Below are 20,898 nucleotides of genomic sequence, written 5' to 3'. Positions count from 1 at the left end.
CAGTTGAGTTAAAAAACGTCTTAACTGACTGTCAGGCGCTTCGTTATTCAGACTTAACCCCCCCAATGCTGATGAATATTTTGTTAGAATGCCGCCGCCCAGCCAGCCAGCCAGTCACTCAGTCAGTCGGCAAGTCACACCACGTCCGTCCGCTGTCACTGTCAGGGCCACCCACGTTGTCGATAAATATTGGTTGGTGATTTGCAAATTACTTTTGTACAGTCAGTCATACATAGTCAGTGAAGTACTTACTTCCTACTTTGCATTCCAGTACATACCAACTACGTCCCCTATGTACTTCCGTGGGACCGACCGCCTTGACGACATGCGCAAACCGGCGGCCGAGGAGTAGAATCTATCTACGTCGAGGAGCTACGTAGGTAGGTACTTACTTGCCTACCATTAACTCAACACTCAGCATACTCAAACAAATATGCTCGTTTCATCGGACTTACATACCTCGGCTGTAAATAGTGTGAGTAAACCGTACGTAGTCTGATTGTTTCAACGCCATGGTGATAATGCAATGCTTGCAACCGGATACTACCTATTCGTCGTACCTCTAACACTGGAATGTATTGCATCGCCTGCTGGCTGGCCATGTTGTCCAAGACTTCAAGTTCACTCACACTCACTCACTCAGCTGGCACTCAAACGTGGACTACATATATCCGACCACGGCCACAGCCTTACAGGTAGTTTTGTCACCTACTCGTCTGCGCTATAATCCCCCTTTGGCGAAACGAAGCCTGTGGTCAGAAGTCAATGTTTGGCCGGCTACAGTTACAATTACAGCCCGGTCCGGTAACAGTTACCCAATCCTGCCAGTCCTTCCAGCTCTGCCAGTCTGACCGAATCACCGGTTTCCAGCCTCCGTTCAGTCTCCTCACCCTTCTCACCCTCTCCTGCATGCCCTCCCTGACTGACCGTGTGACATCTCTTCACCACACACCTTGTAGTAGTTCGCCGATCATATGTCTTGGCAGGAGCCCGGGACCATGTCGGCGGGTTCGAAGTCGGCAGGTTAGTGGCAGGTTGAGTGAGCGAGCGAGCGGGCGGCATTGCGCGTGGGCAAGCGGGGGTGTTTCCGCTTTCCATGCACATGCTCTTCAGAAAAATAAGAAGAAAAAAATGTCTCAGTGTCTCTGAGTGGATGTGACAGCGGCGGCGGCACGAGTGTGGGATGATGGGAATGACGGGGTACGGTGGAGATACGCGTGCGTTCTGTGTCTAGTGAACACTAGTATGAAAGCTGTGACAAAAGCATGGGAGGCTGAATGACATTTGACAATGACGATCAAACCAGATGGGTGAGACAAGATTGTGGATAGTTCATCGGCGATGATGATCAGTCACTTTTGTCCCGAACGTGAGATCACTAGTATTTTGCTAGTCTGGGGCGTGTTTGGTTCGCGCGGTGTAGTTTGCTTTCGCCATACAAATAATCCCTGTATTTACCAACCGGTGGGAGATGCTGGTGTAGTCCGAGTTTCGTCCGTGAATTTGGCTGCACGTCGAGCTTGGCAGGTATCGATTTCTTGTACAACCTTGAATAAGCAAAATCCTACATATTCCTGCATTCTCCTTCCTAATCAGGCTATGCCAACTCCAACTGACAAGGATTCGTTTCTACCCTTCAATTGTAGGGTAGAAACGGACCCCTGTCAGTGTAGAAAGAAAGAAGAAAAGAAATCATAGTACAATATCCCGGTCAAAGACTGCAGATTTACTGCATATTTTAGCTTTGTACCCAACTCTACTCGCTCTTTCCACTCGCTGTTTGAACCAAACACGCCCCTGATCCGTGGCCTTGGATTTGGAATTGCTTCGGGGACTAGGTAAGGTGTAAGGTAGGGATTACGAGAGGTACGTAACGATGTAAGTATGTAATGGTGAGACGAACGGAGGTCACAGAGGTACCAAACGGGTACATTGCCAGGTACGTATATGTTCTCCGCGTTGCTAAGGTGTGCCGTGCCGCCGAGGAGGACGGGGATCCGTTCTCTCTCGTTTCTTTTTTTTTTGTCTTGTCCTTTTCCCTTAAGTCACCTCCCCCACCCGTGCCCGACCAACGATTAGCACGGACGACTCAGAGACGGGATGTCACGGTAGCCTTATTCAGAAGGTGCGTGGTAGAACAAAAGACGGGATGTAACCAAGGGTTACCGAGCTGTTGGGCCCGTATTGCGAAGTATTGGACAAGTGACTGGACGAAAGGATCTTGATCACTTATACGATTTTTACAGGCATGTCAGTTTGCTCAGCCAGCCTTTGCATCTTTCAAACTTTTCGCTCTCTTAGCTCGGTCCTCGGAACTGCGGAAAGCTATCCTAAAGCTGTTAACGAGCTTTGATAGGTTAATCTGCTTGTCCCAGCGCAGCGGTTGCGGCTTCTCGGCTGATGATCATTTCGAAAAATCATCCACTGGGATGATACGGACCGAATATCGACGTAGGTCAAGGGTTTACATCACTTGAATGGGGTGCTATTGGCTGCCAAGTTCCTTGGAAACCTCTATACACCCGAGGTGTGCGAAAAAAAAGACCGAACACTTTCTGGTATGTTGTCGTGTAAGTGTGTTCGGACTTAATTCCGCACACCTCGACACCGTCGGCGATACATCCCTGAGTAGGGTGATCCGCCTTCCGCTCGCATTTAGCAATGGTAGCGCGTTCCCAGGTCAATAGTGTCACTCTCTCACGAGCCAGTTCCTAGGCAGACAGGATCTTAGTGATCGATGCTGATGCATTAGTATAGCGTAAAGGAGGGCAGAAGTCAATGGTAGGGGTTGATACAAGCTGAGATGGGAAACATGACAGTAGATGAGGTAACCCAATCTCACTGGAGATAGGGGAAATTGAAATCGGCATGTGGGAGTAGCCGAGGGATAGGTTTGCCAGGGAGTCATGCAGTTGGATGAACTCGATAGTAGAGCCTCACTTTCCATTGCTTTTTCTGTCTCAGCTAGAGAACAGAAGCATTTCATTTTCAGCTCCAATGGCATCACTCGGACTTGTATATACGTACCTGTACAAGCTGCCTTGCCGTCGTATACACTGTAGAAGCCAAGAAGCGCACATGACATCTGCGTCCAAGCACTCATCTTGTGCAAGTGCTGACTGCGGCTAAGGTCCAGGCCAGACCGGGTATATGCAGTCTTGCTGAACCGGTTGGCGGAAGCTGGATCTTGGGACACGGGCGGACTGCGGATCCGGGGATTGCATCGCAGATCTACGCAGTTCATCCGTCAGCCACCCGCGCTTGTTTTGTCCAGAAGGGTTAGGTGTTTGATCAGCATGGCTGTGATGTCTTGAATAGTCCGAGCTAGTTCGGTGTTCAGTAGATGCAGTCGGCGTTCAAGTGACAGCACAGAGCGCGGGAGACTGGAAGTCTAGAAGCTGCCTGTCAGCCTCACGAGAGTTGGCAATGGAGCGGAAACCCAGCCGGCCGTTCGAGGGTAGATGTTGAAGGTACTGTAGCTAAAGCGCGCGGTTGGAGTGGTTGTGCAGCTTCGAATATGTTGGTTGGCTGCCCGAAATCCGACCTGAAATGGAGCCAGCCAAGCTTGAGTGCAGAGTGTTGAAGTGCTCGTGAGGACCCGTGAAGGTTTGGTGGTAAAGAGGCGAGATTTTCCATGTTCCAAGTCGGAGAAGCAATTGGCCTTCCAAGATTGGCATTGCCAGCTGACTCGACCCCTCAAAGATGCAGTATCGGAAAGAATGACCGGCGATGCGAAGAGCGGAAGGCAGCAAGAGCAGAGGTCAGGTCGGTGGTATTGTTGCTTGTGCCTTCCTATTCAAGAAGCCATCGCCGATGTTTATCCGAAGGCACCACTGACGACGAATCTGCCTGGAGTGCCCGCGATCATGCCTGCCTAGTTTCTGTGGCTGCGTTGTGGTGTTGTATCCTGTCAGTGCAGGAAATGAGGAAATCGCGAGCCGCGTTCTTTCTGGCTGGTGAGATCACCGATTGATTGGCTTTTCACGCCCTCGCGGCCAGGCTCCGATCGGCCATTGATATTCGGCGCCTGCTGTGATCAAGGGCGTTCAAAAGCTATCATGGTATGTAAAGCCGAAAGTCGGCGAAGATCACGAGGCGCTTCTTGCAGCGGAAGCGGTACTCCGATAGGCATCGGGGCAGAAGGAAGGAGGAGGGCGACTGCTGTGGGGGATCACGAAATGCCGCGCGTAATTAATTGACCGAGAACGCGAGTGTGGTGTGCCACGCAGTGAATGATGCGAGAGCCCGTCCGGCGTTCTACGGTGCTGTTGCGGCGCTGTTGCGGCGCAGAGGAACGACTTCCGGCCCAGGTCCCCGGATATCGCGCATCCATCGTGATAGGATTTCTCTGCTCTGGAGATTACGTTGCACCGTGTTATCGCATCGTCTTTTCTTTTCCCAGGCTCCTCGCTCTGCAACCTCTCTGTGGTTGTGAGCTCGAGGCTTGATTGGTTGATTGTCTCCATCCTTGGCCTCAACGCCGACTGCTAAAGGGCTCATCCAACGCCAGGTCATCAGACTGGCCGGGGGTCCATTTTGGGGTTGCTGTCGGCCATGCCATGTGTACAGGCCGTCCCAGGGTCAAAGTATGGTTTGCCGGAAATAGGTCAAAATGCGTATGCCCTCATCCATTGGAATTTCTGAAGGTGGCTGTTGTGAGTGTCATTCGGTGACGGCTCAAGATCTGAGGCGGCCGTAAAAAGGGTCCCCGGAGCGAGGTGGCTGCGATATGTCGCCGATATAGCCGTAGGAGTCGCCGACTTGAGGACGCCCAGGGCGTTAACATGGCTGTCACGGCGCCCCAGTGCCGTGGTCCAGAAAGTGAGTATAGAAGTGCCAAAAATGGACGAGGAGGCAGCAGGGCTTTCTTTCTGGCTCGCTTTCGCTTTTATCCATCACGATCGAGATGCATCTACTATCCCTCCTGGATGGTAATTGCTGCGGACGACCAACCTACTGACTCCTCTCCACATTCTCCACGAGACCCTTCAACTTGGAAAGCTCCGTTTTCTCTGCTGCGCGGCGTCAGCCATCTCCACCTGAATACGGTACATAGAGAGAGAGATGGCATATGTACCGCGACCTCCTAGGGGGGCTTGCCGGGTGTGTAGGCACCGTACATGCGACCCAGTCCCGCTTCGGCCTGTGACGGCGTGCCCGCCAACAGCCGCTTCATCTGCCAGAGGCCTGGTCTAGTAGCTGGAGATCATAGAGATCTCGGCCGGCCCTTTTGCTTCCTTTTGTTGTCCTTCTGTGGGTACGCAAAGCAGCCTTGCAGCATCAAGATGGGGCCCCATCGACTGGTGAGTTACGTGTACTGGGCATCGTGTGTCTTCCCCCCGGTCTGGTCCCATCGTGGTAGCGCCTCGAGATCCAGCGATCCAGGGTCCGAAAGCCAAGTTCCCGTTCCAACCAGGGGCAACGAAACGAACTCCTCCGGGCTCCGTTCTTGTAAAATACGTGTACCGTGACCCCGTAGCTGCACGCCCCGTACACGTACTGCCCACCGTCGACCGCATTGTTGGGAGTGGGTGGTTTTCTGTGATGGCATTCAACCTCCTGTTGGGTAGGGGTGGTTGGGCTGAACTACTTTCTGCAGCCATCCGTTCGTGGTAGCACACAGCTTCGTCATCATTGCCCGTTGTTGTTGTGGCCACCGCCCTGCTCCTCCCCATATCCCTCCCGGTCCTCCAGTCATCCTGCTGGCTGTTTGGGTCTTTTGGTGATGGTACGAAGATAGGGTGAATCGAGGATCACGACCGGTATGCATGCTTCTTCCACCCGGGGTTGTGGCACAGTGCTGTAGCGGCGCTCTCGTAGCTTTGGCGATCTTGTCTTATGGGATACAGTTGCGTGGGAAACCGAGAAGTTGGTCGAGGGGTTTGGGGGATCGTGTTACGTCGGCTATCTGGTGCACATCGACATGCCCAATGCGACCGCCCGCCTGTCGGGAAGAGGATGGGCGGAGAGGGGAGTTCTAGCGTGCTGCGTGATGTGAATGTGCGATGTCTTGCAGTAGTGGACGGATACCTAGCCTGGACTAGGGGCGCGTGTCAAGCCAACTGTTGTCGATGTAGCTGTACATGGACGATTTGCGTTCTGCAACCTGCCTCAATCAACTGTTTTTAGCGCTTCTTTATAGGGGAGTGTTGGGGCTGGTAACGTCAAAATGCCGACGCCGTCATCATCATGTTTGGCAGGCACAAGTCGTCCACGGGCGTGACACGCACACACACCACACCGACTCCGCAGGAAATGTCAACAAAGCACCTGCCATGTTAAGAGCCACGGTTATTACGTAAGGACGTGATCGTAATTAACGCAATCCCATACGATATCTGGGGTTTATTACACTGTGCTACGCAGCGGTCAAGAGTTTACCACCGTTAAGCTGCCAGCTTTGACGAAAAATGGTGAAAACACCAAGTGCCAGGTTCCTCAAAGATGTACATACCAGTCTTCAGCTAGAAATGTATCTGTCGACCCAACAGACCGGGTCAGCTAAGGCCCTTGTCCGCCCACCCACAAGCCCCTGAACCCATGCTGCCCCGTCATTGGATCGTGGCATCAGGGGGTGTAAGAAATAAATTCTCTCGATCGTGAATGAAGCTTTCTCCGTCGCGCGGAATTCCCACCGCACTCACGAGGTAACCGGGAGATGCACTTCTCTCGCTAGCTGAAAGACAAGGTACGAGCACTGTATCGCCGACTTTGATGATGAAAAGAAATGGTGGAAAAATGGGTAATGGGAAAGGGAAATGATGCCAATCAGCCGCGAGTTTTTGTTAGATCCCAACTCCTTTCTTTTTCCCATTGAACGTCCAATAATGTACCCTCCATAGCATTTATATACATGAATCATCGACGGGGGGTATCGCCTAATAGCGCCAAGCCCGCAAATTCGAGCTATGTACAAGCTGCTCGGAGGAATGCCATGTCAAAGCAGACCGGCGTTGATGCTGGACTGGGAGTTGGGGTTGAGCCCAGGCGAGCTAGCTGTATAGGTTGGTGTTCTTGTTGTCCTGATCCCCAAAACTCGGTGTCCAGCTAAGCTCGCACTTTCCCATGTTTGTCCTCAACCTCGTGGTGCGTTCCCCAATAACTCCATCCACTCAACCGCCGTGTCTCCGGTCATCCACCCTACCGAATATGGGAGGAATGTGTCAAGACCATACCCTTGGGTTTCTCTGGATGAAACATGCCTTCAATCATGTAAGCCTCCCCCGCCACCCGTCGTAGGTCATCACACAAGGCTCCCAGTCCCTTCTCACCCGTAGTATGCGCCCATATCATCCAAACCGTAAAACCTCCCATGATCTAGTGCAAAAGCAAGAAAACACCCTATCCCTTGTGTTTTTTTTCTTTTGAACGCCGGACCGAGTTGGGGAGAAATATGCCTTGATACGTAAGCCACACCAATTATACACACAACGTCCAACCAACTCCGGGTCTTGGGGCCAAAAGCAACTTCCCAACTCCTTGCGCTGGAGCACGAGACACTTGAAAAAGGAAAAACCAACACAGCATTACAATTGGTGTCGCCTGATATCCAGAAGAGATAGCAATGCTTTCCAAAAAGAAAAGGCCATGTCGAGTCAAAATGTTCGCCTTCCGATGACCGGATTCGACAGAACGTGAATCAAGAGTCATAAGACTTTCTTCATCGGCGCTGTGAATCAGGGGCGGCGCCATCGTCCCCGGATGACTCCGTTGGTTCGTAGATGTTCAAGCACTCCGTCAGGACTATACCCAAATTAGCAAAGTTGTTCAGTTGTCAAGTGTCTCAGCGGTAGGTGTGACTTACTTTCAATGATCTGTTCCTCCCAGACGCCATATTGATAGTCAACGAGACCATGGCGCTCAATCGAGTCGCACAATCTGATAAGCTCCTTCCCCATCTTTTTCAATCCTTCTTCCGAGATTACGCTCTGCGAGCGCTGTGGTTGCTGGCCAGATTCTGTCATTTCTTTCTGGCGCTGAAGAATACCCAACCAAGCGTGATTGAAATCGTTCCACAGCTTGATTCTGTCACCGTGTAAACTCTGGTCGTCTGAGGTGAGTCCTATCAATAATTATAATGTTAGTATGCCAATCATTGCCTGAATTCGGACACGCTGGAAGCGCCTCGACTTACCCAAGTCTGCCACATGCGACAAGAGCCAGTCCGAGACGCGAATGAGCGAATCACTAGCCGTGGCCAGAACACCGTTCTGTATGTTTTGGAATATCTCCTTCAATGCTGTTTGATAGGATGCGTAAGCGTGATCCAGGGTTCCTCCCGCCGGATAATCGTCCTCCATCCTGACGTCGGAGGTTGAGGTAGCCTGCGCATTCATACCTCCCATACCAGTCATCCCACCAGACGAGTAACTTGGCATGTTAGATTGCCCATACACCTGTGCGCTGGAAGGTCCCGTTTGCGCCTGCAAAGCGGTTGCTGCCGCCGTGTTTGTTGGCTCGCTCGAAAAATACGGGGCAGTGACATCAGTTGCCATCATTTGCAGTGTTGCCGGTTGCCGTTGAGGGAACTGCTGGCTTGTGTCGTATACCGTGGTGCTCTGTGGCCCGGCGCCTTGGGGTACGTTATACATCAGAGCATTTGGGTTGTAGGTGCTGGCGAAGCCTTGAGTTTGTCGTGTATCAGGCTGGCCGTAGTCAGACGGTCCGTGGTGATAACTCATCGCGCCCTGAGGCATGGCAGTCGTAGGAAATCCCGCCGCGGATGGCTCTTGATAATAACCGCTGTAGCCAGCCGAACCGCTCATTCCTCTGGCCGCTCCTGATGGTGAAGAGGTAAGAGGTGCAGCCCGGTACCTACCCCCCTGCGCACCAGCAAAAGACCGCCGCTGCTGCGTCGAGTCATGCAGCGACTGGTGGTATCGCGGGTTGGACGCGCCATGAATGGGCGGCTCATTCTGCCTCCTCGGGCCTCTGTTGTCCTCCATGATGCCGAAAGCTCGTGGGGTTCGATCGAGCGCTTTGGACGGCGTGTTCACCGGGTGTCCAGCTGAGAGTGGAGCTGGGCCGTTCTCAGGAAGAGGCGAGGTGGTCGGCGCTTCGGCCACACAACAATCGGCTTCGATAGGGCTTCGACGCCAAAGGTCCAGGCTTGGTTTTCGAGTTGGCTTGTCGAAGCGGACCGAAAAATACCAGGCGCAACAATTTTCGCGATCGCTCGGGGGCTAATAGATAGTGGCCCCGGAGGTGTCGGAGGGATGTAACAGGATCTAAAACCCTCTGACACGAGTTTCTTGTGCTACCGGAAGATCAGCCCGAGGTTGGCCGTGGGGGCAGTTCCGATAGCAGCGTCTTTTAATCGCGCTGCGTTCTTTGAATGGCCGAGTGAACTTTGCCCAAAGACAACGGCGGATGCGAAAAAGACCTGAAGAGAAGATTTCGCTGTTGAATATGGTCTTCGGCGAGTGGCACCTCCCGCAGGAAAGACTCGAGCTAGCGCTAAGGAGCGCGTGTGAACTCTGCGCTCCGAAAGTGGGGATGGTGAACTCGGTCACGGTGAAGAGTTCTTGACGAATAGGCTTGTGAACAGTGATGGCGGGAAGAGTGGGCAAAGCGGGTGACTTGTCATCAACTAGGAAGATCCCAGATGTCTTGGTGTCGAGGCGTTGGCACACGGGTTTTTCTGCGATCAACCTGACGCACCACAGTCCTCAAAGACCGCGTCGAAGGAGCAGACGGGCTGCAGGGTGATCCCGTACACCTGCTTCACTGAGAGCTGAGACCTTCGCCTCTATGTTAGCCCGGTTATGGTACAGGTTGGTAGGGCAAAACGGACGTTGTGAAGCGGTCGGGCCTGGAACGTGACAGAACGTACTTCTCGACCGTCCAAGAATGATAGGCAGACGGAAGCAGGGCTCTCGTTGACTGCGGCAGCGCGCCGAGCGGGGGTTAGTCTCGTACGAGACGGACGCTTACTTAAGTAGCTTAACCACTGGCGACAGCGGCGAGACGGCTCGAGCGAGGTTGGGGAAGTGGGACTCGATACGAAAAGACCGAGCACAACTTTGTTTTGACAGCTTTGACGGTTGAAGCACGGCACGGCCGGAGCTGATTTGCGGCCTGGTCGGGTGAAAATATTCGAACGCACTCTTGAGAGACAAAGATGTCTCTTGAGACTACCGGGATGGTGACAGAAAACTGTGCCAAAGTCAAGAACAGTTGATGTTGGTTGACTGAGGACAGTTTGACGCTGTCTTAAGGGTGATGGCCGAGATTGATATACGGACTGGCTACAGTCAAGGCAAAGAAATTTCTTATTAGTCGTGGCGAGTGAGTGAAGAGGATAAGAAGCAGGAAAGTGATAAAAGCTCCACCCCGATCGAGCGCTTTGATGGTTGGTGGCCGGGCTACGTACCTGGGGGTGTCTGTGCCAGGAGGTGGATGTTCGGCTCTTGGCCAAGACATACGGGAAAGAGAGGGTGTCGGTAGACGGAAGTAAGGTAAAATACTGTAGTGTGATGTCGGGAGACGGCTGCAACCCCAGGTAGGGCCTGGGTAGGGCCCAGCTTCCTCAGGTAGGGCGGGGAGATCTGCAACAACCCCAAAGAGGCCCGGCTTTAAAGAGGACCCCTTCGCGACCAGCGCCGGATGGCTCTCCGACAGTGGGAATCGTGATTGTGGATCTGTGAAGACGGGAGGCTGAACCCCAGGCTGATAGTACGTGGCGTTCGACGAGCTCCGACCGTCTACGAGGAAAAGGGTACGTAGCCCTGGGGCCTGGTCTGCTGGTCTGGGGACGTGACGTCGCGATGGGTGTGCTGTGCTGGGGGTCTCCCACTTGCTGGGGTGCGTCGAGGCCTTGGTGGATGCCCAGCGGTGCCGCCGAACGTAGTCGCGTATTATTAGTCGTGAGGGTATTAGCCGTCGAGCTGATTCCTCCAATTTCCACCCATGCTCGACCACACGGCCACTTGGATACTTGATATCGACGCTGGCGATAGCCTTGTGACGATGACGGCGAACACGCGGAGAGGAAAAAGTAAAACTCCAGCAGGGCCGATTTACACTCCCGACTGACAATCCTTCAACCGAGGAGTATTGCCAAAGGACGATGTTGCTGATGCCAAGAGGGGACGCCGGTGGTAATGTTGCTTAGAGAGAAACCCGATGCTGGACTGTGACTCGACCGCCGCATTCTCTTCTCAGCTCCTATCTCATTTTCGTTTTATCTCACACACAAGTGTCAGGGTGGTGACTGAGAAAGTCAATCAGAGCCACCCTGTGTTCTGCTTAACACCAACACCGCTGACAGTTTCTATCCAAAATTGATGATGATGATGGTGGTGTTGTAGCTGGGCCTAGGGCAGGTGAGTTGCGGAAGCCCGCTTCCGTTGCTCTCGGTTTCGTTTCTTTTTTTCTTTCCTTTACCACCTCGACTGCCTCTTCTTTCTACGACACTTGACGGCTCGAGCTTTCCCTGACTATCGGGTATTAAATTGGTGAGGTAAGGGGGCTGCCACACCGTTGACGTCGTCCGAAAAATCACCCTGACAGGATCGTGCTCACCAGTCACCTTCAGGCGGTGTCCTATCTTCGGAGGGCAGTGGAAGCCGGGCTTGGTATGGATTTGGAAAAAAATAAAATGACAGATGAAGGTTGAATGTGCAAGGGCCCGGTGGAACCGGTGGGATGAAATGCTGGCCTTGGTGTACCGCCAGAGGTAAGGATGTTGTACGTGGTTGGGTAGGCCGACGAGCCTAGGGGAAGACATTCGAGCTGAGAGAGCCGTATCGGGTATGGTACCTCTAGCGCGAGATGAAGAAACTGGTATCAGGGATGACACCTATGATCCGGTGAAGGAAACATATCAGTTCGGATCAAGACGACGTGCAATAGTGCAAGTAAACTTCGGGAGAAGCAAAGGTCGAAGCTTGTCTGAGGTTGGAAAAAAAAATCATCACGTCCAGTTGACACTGACATTAGGCAGGTTCGTTTGAGGTACATGGCAAGTATGCAGTGTCCGTTAAGGTCTGCAATGCGCCTACCCAACGGGAACGGAAGCTCTGGATGTCAGTGCCAGATCCGGAAGGAGACAAGCGTTGAATTCTGTTCGAACGGCAGGAACCAGTCCGGGTAGCAGGGCAGGTAGAGGCACAGGGCAGGAAGGGGAGGTCGATCGCTGATCTGACATGGATGCCCTGTGTCGTGTCCTGTGTGTCTGACCCAGTTGTGCTTAGCATAAACAGAGCCAAGTAAACTGCAATGCTGTGGTTGCAGTACCAGTAAATCGCATCCGTCCATACATGTCCCTGCCTAGTGTGCTAGTTAAGGTGTTATGTAGCCTGTAGGTAGGGTTGTGGTGGAATTGGTGCGTGGCAGCTGTCACTTTGATCGGAATTAACCAGACGAACCATTCTGTGAGCGAGCTATTCCAGGCCACTGACAAGCTTCTGGTTCATGACAAGAAGAGGGATCCAAGCAAGACAGGGAACCTATACGTTCACTTGTACCTGTAAGGTACTCTGTGATTTGCATGCTGTTCCCTGGAACCTTTGTTACCCGACCATCCCGTCCCAGCTTCCCGATGCTGCGTATTGCCATGTAATGATCAAACGAACTGGTCACCTTTGAGCGGTTCGAGCCGTTTGGCTCGGACCTGGTTCGTTCGTAGATGACCATCGTCCTGCTAATTGGTTTCTGGTTCGGCGACCTGGCTCCGTGTGTGGTGTCCGCTGTCCGCTATCCGCCGTCATCGTCGTTGCTTCAAGGTTGTGCCCGGACATAAGGAGGTACAACCAGGTATTGAGGACCTATCCCCAGGTACACTAGTAGTGCGTAGCGTGAACTAACGAACGAACACCTCGGCAGCACCATGCATTTCCTGCGTAACGCCTTGCAGGAGATGGCTGCCATTACCTGCCTATCGCTCTGCGGCCAGTGAGGTCGGGCTGGTGGCGCGAGCTCGTGTGCAGGTACGCGGGGGGCTTGTGCTTCGTCAATGTTCGCTCCCACAAAATTCCGCCCTCTGTTTGAATCTTTGAGACAACCTCATCATGTCCCTTGGTACCATGTCGGCCATGCTTGGTTCGGGGTCATGCTACAGGTTCCCGGGGCCGCAAGTTAGGACCAGAGGGAAAGGGTATGTTTCAGTGCCAGCCGCCACTGGTCTGGAAAAGCAATTCTTTTCGGACTGACAAGGGTCGCGAATCAGAAACAGCACACTGGCTCCGGGTGAAAGGTCGATGCCATCCGGGCCTCATTATTGGCCATCCACGATACTCCAAAGGGAAGTGGGAAGACAACCTGAGGCCATAGGACTTCCGATTCGGCTCCAGCTGGTCGGCAACCGCCCGGCACTCACCGAGGCAGCAGGAGCACAGGAGCAACCAAGGAGCGGCGGCGGCGGCGGCGGTAACTGGAAATATGGACCAATATCGATTTCACGGGGTCGACAGTGATGGCCATTCTGTCATTCCAATACTCCAGCCCACGGTGCTTCCGAGTCTGACTTGTCCTCCCACCAACAGCCGATCCTGTGGTAACGACCCTCGATCCAGACTCAGGTCGCCCAGATCCCGCTCGCTCTGTAGCCACCAACCCCACCGACCGAACGTTTGGATTGGAAAATTTGTTCCACGACCAAGTTTGATGCCAGGCATGCTTGCCTGCAGCAGCTGCGGCATAGACGGCGGCGTCAACGAAACGGCAGTGCAGATGATGCCCTGGGCCACGATGGTTGGCATGGGATAATGCTTGGAACCTCCACTATGGCGGTGGACGGCGGACGGTGGACAGCGGTGGGCAGCTTTGGGTGTATCGAGGGCACCAGAGCGGCAGGTAGGGAGAGGTACCGGTACGGCGCTTGCTGCAGGCTGGTTGTACCACTGGTGTATCTGTTCTGATGAAGGATTGCGCGTGAGGATGGGGGATCCATGTCGTCGAGTTAAAAACATCGCGAGCCAGGGGGGCGTCTGCTCGGCATCCACTGGCGTCGAAGGATGTCGTCAAACGGAGCCCCAGCTCTGCCGGCCTGCTGCGAGGTAAATCCCTGTCGGATCCTTGTGGTGGGTTGCGTCCTCGTTGCGTTGTTTTGGAGTCGTATCGACAAGGCGCTTCGTTCGATTGCTCCAGAATTCGACACAAGGGCAAATCAGACGCGGTGCCCGTCGTTTTCCTTGGGACCGTCTTGGGCCCGTCTGGGACCACTAACCGAGAATAGCTCGTACCGGTACCTCGATGCTAGCTGAGCTTTGCGTGCTCCATCGAGCTTGCGCACATGGCGGCGGGGTTGCGGCGCTGGGCCCATGGATTAGCTGGGCAACGGTACTGTACCGGTACCTCTTTCCTCGTTCTCGTACGGACCGTGTACTGTACACGCCAAAGTCGTGTCACGATCAGCCATCTTTGCAATATGATTGGCTGAAAGCTCGAAAGCCGAGCGAGGTTACCTTTATTTTTCCTTCGATCCTTTCAGTTTCCTTCCGTCGGTGCTTCATTCAAGAGATGGGCTTTCTGTTGCTGCCCTGGCGTGGATGACCTCGACATCAAGGTTCTGTCTGTCATTTTGTCTTTCAGAAACCCATCTCTTTTTCATTGCTAGTCGTCCACGCGTACATGCTGCAACAGGCCTGCAATTCAACCTTTCTCTGCTGCGCAATTGGCCTCGTCGTGTCTTGGGTGCATGCGAAGAGATTTCAGGGGTCGGTCAGGTTCGGCCGTTGAGAAACGAAACGAAGCTTTGGCGCACAGCTTTGAGTTCATGTGGGATTACCTACCAATACGTCGGCGTACATCGCCGCCCGAGGACATTGTCGACTCGATCGCCGCCGCCGAGTCCTACCAGAGGCCATCCGATCTAGCGACGCTGGACATCCTCCGTTGGTCGCGATGTTGTGTTTGGCTCCGACTTTGCTTTGAGTCATGTTTTCGTTGTTCCCGGAGATGTCTTCTGCGCCGCGGACTCGCAATCAGATGCCTAGCTTCATCCGGCTTGCAGCGTGCGTTGCTGGCATGCCAACACAACAAGCCTGCTTGAATGACGGCCCAATGTTCAAGATACAGCAGCTTTCGCAGATCTTGGGTTGAAACTCTTCGGAGAAAGTTTAGCAAATCTCGGAATCTCCGTTGCCAAATGTACTCGGGGAATCTCCGGTTGACAACTACTCGACAGCTCAACCGGGCTTTGGAAAATCGAGTTTTTGCTAATTACCTCTACGGATTCGGATTTGTGGATTCACGGGCACGGCAAACGAAATACCGATCGAATTATGCTTACGGTACAAGTATGTACGAACGCCATTGTCGATCCTCGAACGGAGCGGCCGAATTCGAACCATGGCGATAACCATGACCAGCTGAAACCGATAAACTCCTCCAAACTCCATAACCGTTGGGAAATCCGGATAGTGTTCGTATTTGTTGCGCCAATGACCTCTACGAGAAGGCATCACCAAATTCCGTCTTTTCCACTTCACTTATCATTGACAATCATGATGTTTCCGCTCATATCAGCTAGTTGTGACCTGTCGCAATCAAGCCACTACGTGGCTCATACCGTTGGCACTAGTAGTGTAGCTATCTAGGTCCATTGTTTTTACGCCATCCACCTCTCCTTGGATCATTATCATGATCATGCCCTTTCGCAGAAGTTCAAGCGATCATACTGCATAATCTGAATGACACAGGCCAGCTCATGCATTGTTCCTTCCCTCTCTAAACCTGTCATCAAACACGCTAAAATGCGATCCCGAATACCGCATTGATAAAGAAGAAGAGAAACTCTTCGGTTGTGTGTTCAAAGACAAAATTATCCAAGAATCAAGAGTCCTGGATAAGCTGAGATCAAAAGACATCAAATGTCACATCCAGCTTCGAAACAGCTTCTAGAAGCATGTTCGTCCTTGAAAACCACCCAATAAACCACCACAGCCAAGTGTCTGCGAACCGTATTGTTGACGACTTCATCCTCAACGTATCCCGTCCCATTGCAGGAATATTGCGCTGCCCCTTAATAACAAACATTATGTATGAACACGATCGAGTAGCGCCCAAGACACCCAACATCAGACAAAACGGGACTGCAGTCTTTGGAGCACTGGACGAACGAATCCGAAAGGACAGAAAGGACTTCCCCGACAGAAGTCTATCCAGTGCTTGCGTCAAGCATCAATCACATTCTGCCATGGAAAATACGGATTTTAAGGGAGCATGCTCTCAACCACCTATACTAGACTACTCAAATCTGGAGGCAGACAAGAACACCGGTCTGGACCCTCTGACTATTTCCAACCTCATTGCGGACAAAGACAAGGAGAATTGCGGGACTTGGGACAACAATAATGCATGCCATGGTTACCATACACCATCGCATAGGATCCTTACACTCCCCAGGGCCCTCGGCCGAGGACACTTTACACGGATTGCCCTTTGCCGCCACGGGAACGGAATCTGGATTTCAGAAAACGTGGTTCTGACAGCGCGGTTAACCAACATGTGCCCTTGCAATCGTGTCGTTCCCGCCTAATCTGTGAGATGGGAGTGGCCATGCCTCTTAAACATTGGATGTAACCCCCGGATGGTTCATGCCTTGTTGTCGTACGAATCAGTCAACCCATCACAAACAAGAAAACCCATATCAAAGTTGCAGTGAAGCCGGTTGAAGAGGCCGGGCGTCGAATCGGTTTGCATACCTTTTTCCATAGCAAAATAACCCTTCCACCCCCCCCCCCCCCCCCGGCACACACATAAACTGTATTATACACATACACACAACAAAGTCGTGTCGGCCCCCCAGACACGGTTTGTTCACCACCTCCAAGTACAAGTACACACGTTCTTGCCTGGAACCGACCTGTGCTGAACTTGGTAGGCCCAAGCGAGACCACAAGCGAGACGGACACTCACACGCATATCCACATATAGAGTACGCACATGAGAGAAAATGCTTCCCAGAAGGAAAGGGAGCTTTGACGCTGCGCTGGCGGGGAAAAAGCATCGCTCCATTTGACCGGTCGTTCATGCAAAAACCGAAAGTGAGGCAGCATGTCCATAATGCCTCCAACAATAACACCCACCCAATGATACCACAAAACGTAGCAGTAGGGCGACTATCTCTTGACCCAGGTAGGCATCTTTCTGGCCTTGACATGGCCGTGCTTCTTTCTTTCGACCTTCCTCGGGTCGCGTGTGACACATCCGGCTATAGCAAGAGAAAAGAGGGATTCGTTAGCAAAGGTGCATCATCCCTACCTACCATACCGCGAAAGCCCGTATGGCGAGGCATAATCATAGAAAGCCAAGACGTGTGTGATGTAGTGGTGCGAAGCTTACCCCTTCTTAATGCCGGCTTCAGAGCAGGCTCATGAGCCAGCAAGGCCTTGGCGATAGCCAGCGTAATGGCCTCCGCCTGACCCGTGGTACCACCACCCTCCACCTTGATCCAGACGTTGTACTTGTCGATGCGATTTGTCGCGCGCAAAGCCCAGACAGCGCTCTCGCGGTCGTGAACCCGCCCAAAGTAGTCGGCCAGGGTCTTGCCGTTGACCAGAACCTCGCCGGTACCCTCCACCACGAACGCCCGAGCACTCGAGGCCTTTCTCTTGCCGACTCCGCAGGCGCGGCCAAACTGGTCGATCGGGATCGGCTTGGCGACGTTTGTGAAGGGTTGCACGTTGCGCCTGAAGCTGTCGAGCACGTCCTTGATCTCTTGTGGCTTGAGGTCGGGGTGGATTGAGTTGAGCCGCTTGACGAGAGCCAGACACCTTGCGAACTCGGATGCCTTGACCTGCTCGCCGAGCTCTTTCCTGATATCCTCGAGCGTCTTCCAGGCCACGCGCTCGACGGCGGTCGCGGGGATGACAGGAAGGTCTTCGTACTCCTCCATGAGCTTTTCTAGGGAGAGATAGTTGTCGTAGAACCGGGGCGTCCGGGTGAAGTACGAGGGCGACACGGGGACGGCACGGGCATTGGGATGGAGTTTGAAGTTGTCTATGCTGAGCGCAGGGGCGGCGATGAATTGGCCATCTACGTTCGGGTTGTGTTCGTTGGCGGTGGTGGACAGGGACCTCGAGCCGGAAGGCGCAAGGGAGCTGATGCGCAAAGCGCCGAATTGCTGGTCAAGCGACTGCCATTGCGCCGACTTGGAGCAGCCCTGGCGGGAGCTCCGAAGAGCGTTGGTAATGCTGTGTCTAAGAGATGCCATCATTCAACACCTCTCGTACATTATCGGGCCCCGGGGGCTACTGGATCGGGAGAGGAGTGGGATCGGGGGTCGAGGTGCGGTCGGCTCGCCGATGGGTATCTTGGGGGCTGTCGGAGACGAGGGCAGGTCCAGTGCGGGCAGTGGTCACAATCAGGTCCGGCTCCGGTCCCGTCTGCGCGTCGTGGGCCGTCCCGCGGCGGAACAATTCGCAAGAGGATTTTTCCACACCGGCAACCGGAAATGGGAGCTCGGACCACCCATGCTTCCCACTCGGCACTCACCTGCACCTCACCTCACCTTCCCCTCCACGCGACCCCTGCCGATGCAGGGGACCATTCCGCCCGGCAGGCAGCCAGATAAGAACATAAGACGCCCGGCAATCAAGCGGCACCTTTTTTCCCTGGAAGCCTGGCAGCCAACAAAGCCTGGCACGAGGGAACTGAAAGCACAGACTGGCCGAAACACAAGCAGACCATCTCAATGGAATCCCGTCCTAGCAGCCTTCCACAGCCGCCAACGGGCCGGCGGGCGGTTACTGAGCTCTCATGCATTCTGTCGAGTTCCAGCGCTGCGAGGTTCTGACCGGGACGTGAGGGGAAGCAACGCAGCTGCCAGAACGGGATGCAGGCTGAGCAGCCAAGGGAATTTCCCCGCCACTGGCCGCATGCCCCACCACAGATAAAATTTCCTCTTGTGTCCCGTCTTCCCATCGCACCGATCCCTTTTATTTGCTTCCCCGTCACCCCTCCTCTTCCCCCAAACCCATCTTTCCTCATCATTGATCAATTATCAAAGATGGCCTTCGGAAAGCTTTACACCTACGAGGTAAGATGAGCAGAATTAACAGATTGCGGCGCTCGTCTTGACACGGCGGGCGCCTGCGGACGAGCGCCGACATTCTAACAGATTCTGCTCAACAGGCGAACCCCCGCTCCACGGCCATCTTGGCCGTCGCGAAGGCCAACAACCTCGACCTGGAGATTGTCAAGGTCGACCTCGAGAACATCACCGAGGAGTACAAGAAGATCAACCCTCTCGGCAAGGTCCCTACCTTCGTTGGCGCCGACGGCTACACTCTTTTCGAGTGCATTGCCATCGCCATCTATGGTACGTTGACAGAATGTGTTGGGCGTCAAGCAAGACTGCCCTGCCCCGCACTTTGAAACACGCACACACTTTGCGCCAGATATCCTCTGGTGATGTGCTAGTGCACAACCCCTTTCCCCTTCGACCTGATGACCGAGACATTTTTCAAACAGTTATCCCTATCTGAAATACGGTGTTGACTTGGTTCTAACTTCTGATTGTCGAACTCACTCTTTGTCCTCTTTCAATTGCCATGTATCTTGCTGGACAGTCATGGCTAACGGACAACAGTTGCTTCCCAGAACGAGAAGACCACTCTCCTCGGCAAGACCAAGCAGGAGTAAGCTCACAATCATTTACGCCGAAATGTACCCAACCAGTTGCTAACTCGTTTCCCAGCTATGCCTCCATCCTGAAGTGGCTCTCTTTCTTCAACACCGAGGTCCTTTCCAACCTTGCTGCCTGGTTCCGCCCTCTCGTTGGCAAGGCCCCCTACAACAAGAAGGCTGTTGAGGACGCTCAGGCGGCTACCCTCAAGGTCATCTCTGTTGTTGAGGCCCACCTCAAGAACAACACCTTCCTTGTTGGCGAGCGCATCACTCTTGCCGATCTCTTCGCCACTGGCATCGTTTCCCGCGGCTTCGAGTACTTCTTCGACAAGGCCTGGCGCGCCGAGTATCCCAACTTCAGCCGTTGGTACGAGACTGTCTACAACCAGCCTATCTACTCGGCCGTTGCTCCTCCCTTCACTCTCATCGATACCCCCAAGTTGACCAACGTCGCCCCCAAGAAGGCTGAGGCTCCCAAGCCCGCTGCCGCCCCTAAGCCCGCTGCTGCTCCCGCCGCTGCCGCTGAGGAGCCCGCTGAGGCCCCCAAGCCCAAGCACCCCCTTGAGGCTCTTCCCCGTGCTTCTTTCCCCCTCGATGAGTGGAAGCGTCAGTACTCCAACGTTGACACCCCCGAGGCTCTCAAGTGGTTCTGGGAGAACGTCCCCTTCACTGAGTACTCCATCTGGAAGGTCAACTACAAGTACAACGATGAGCTCACCCTCACCTTCATGTCTAACAACTTGATTGGTGGCTTCAACAACCGTCTTGAGGGTTCTCGCAAGTACCTCTTCGGCTGCGCCTCCGTCTATGGCACCAACAACGACTCCGTCATCCAGGGTGCCTTCGTCATTCGTGGCGATGACTGGAAGCCCGTCTTCGACGTCGCTCCCGACTACGAGAGCTACGAGTTCACCAAGCTCGACCCCCAGAACCCTGAGGATCGCGCTTTCGTCGAGGCTGAGTGGTCCTGGGACAAGCCCGCCCTTGTCAACGGCAAGGAGTACCCCCACGCCTCCGGCAAGGTCTTCAAATAAACGATACCACGAACGAATTAATTTAAGGAAGGAGGTTATACCAACGGGAGTTTACTACTAGCCTACGGCGTTTTATGATGACTTGATGAACAAATATTGATGGGTTTATATGGACAAACCATTTTTGCCCCTTTCCTCATGAGCTCATGTGTATCGCTCGCTGATGGATAGTCGTCGCCGATGAATGAGTCTTCAGTAGATGCTAGTAGCCTGTCGAAATCTCTGATAAAAGTTGTTTTCATGGCCAATTGCCTATTCCCTTCCTGCAAATGCAAAACGAAGTGAGGTGAAC

General features: G+C 53.5%; 4 protein-coding genes across 4 annotated transcripts; 2 read left to right on the top strand and 2 right to left on the bottom strand.

Annotated features, from left to right (window-relative positions):
* Positions 1 to 7,261: 7,261 nt before the first annotated feature.
* On the bottom strand, positions 7,262 to 9,334 carry B0H65DRAFT_106190 (uncharacterized protein). The gene is made up of 3 exons (XM_062820489.1): positions 8,135 to 9,334; positions 7,805 to 8,062; positions 7,262 to 7,743 (listed from the first exon to the last, which is right to left on the bottom strand). Exons 1-3 carry the CDS (start codon positions 8,943 to 8,945, stop codon positions 7,661 to 7,663), a joined length of 1,152 nt encoding a protein of 383 aa, XP_062684300.1. The 5' UTR covers positions 8,946 to 9,334; the 3' UTR covers positions 7,262 to 7,660.
* Positions 9,335 to 15,787: 6,453 nt separating this feature from the next.
* B0H65DRAFT_456648 (uncharacterized protein) lies at positions 15,788 to 16,678 on the top strand. Its single transcript, XM_062826307.1, has one exon. It carries the CDS (start codon positions 15,848 to 15,850, stop codon positions 16,478 to 16,480), a length of 633 nt encoding a protein of 210 aa, XP_062684299.1. The 5' UTR covers positions 15,788 to 15,847; the 3' UTR covers positions 16,481 to 16,678.
* On the bottom strand, positions 16,675 to 18,570 carry B0H65DRAFT_456647 (ribosomal protein S5 domain 2-type protein). Its single transcript, XM_062826306.1, has 2 exons — positions 17,287 to 18,570; positions 16,675 to 17,155 (listed from the first exon to the last, which is right to left on the bottom strand). The coding sequence occupies exons 1-2, from the start codon at positions 18,158 to 18,160 to the stop codon at positions 17,064 to 17,066; spliced, it is 966 nt and encodes a 321-aa protein (XP_062684298.1). The 5' UTR covers positions 18,161 to 18,570; the 3' UTR covers positions 16,675 to 17,063.
* A 382-nt stretch (positions 18,571 to 18,952) lies between these two features.
* Positions 18,953 to 20,814, top strand: B0H65DRAFT_567860 (putative translation elongation factor eEF-1, gamma chain; the record flags this gene model as incomplete). Its single annotated transcript, XM_062830377.1, has 4 exons — positions 18,953 to 18,982; positions 19,078 to 19,264; positions 19,535 to 19,583; positions 19,643 to 20,814. The coding sequence occupies 4 exons, from the start codon at positions 18,953 to 18,955 to the stop codon at positions 20,604 to 20,606; spliced, it is 1,230 nt and encodes a 409-aa protein (XP_062684297.1). The 3' UTR covers positions 20,607 to 20,814.
* Positions 20,815 to 20,898: the final 84 nt, after the last annotated feature.

The sequence above is a fragment of the Neurospora tetraspora genome, assembly GCF_033439725.1.
Source record: "Neurospora tetraspora strain CBS 560.94 chromosome Unknown B0H65scaffold_2, whole genome shotgun sequence".
Classification (NCBI taxonomy): domain Eukaryota; kingdom Fungi; phylum Ascomycota; class Sordariomycetes; order Sordariales; family Sordariaceae; genus Neurospora; species Neurospora tetraspora.
This window is presented reverse-complemented; position numbering and strand designations above follow the sequence as displayed.

What these genes read in the sequence shown, in the direction of transcription:
- B0H65DRAFT_106190 (XM_062820489.1), bottom strand. Translation starts at nt 8,945, where the DNA reads ATGGAGGACAACAGAGGCCCGAGGAGGCAGAATGAGCCGCCCATTCAT. An exon ending in GTCGCATGTGGCAGACTTGG is followed by an intron (nt 8,063 to 8,134) that starts GTAAGTCGAGGC and finishes AATTATTGATAG; the next exon opens with GACTCACCTCAGACGACCAG. An exon ending in GGAGGAACAGATCATTGAAA is followed by an intron (nt 7,744 to 7,804) that starts GTAAGTCACACC and finishes ATTTGGGTATAG; the next exon opens with TCCTGACGGAGTGCTTGAAC.
- B0H65DRAFT_456648 (XM_062826307.1), top strand. Translation starts at nt 15,848, where the DNA reads ATGTTCGTCCTTGAAAACCACCCAATAAACCACCACAGCCAAGTGTCT.
- B0H65DRAFT_456647 (XM_062826306.1), bottom strand. Translation starts at nt 18,160, where the DNA reads ATGATGGCATCTCTTAGACACAGCATTACCAACGCTCTTCGGAGCTCC. An exon ending in GAAGCCGGCATTAAGAAGGG is followed by an intron (nt 17,156 to 17,286) that starts GTAAGCTTCGCA and finishes CTCTTGCTATAG; the next exon opens with CCGGATGTGTCACACGCGAC.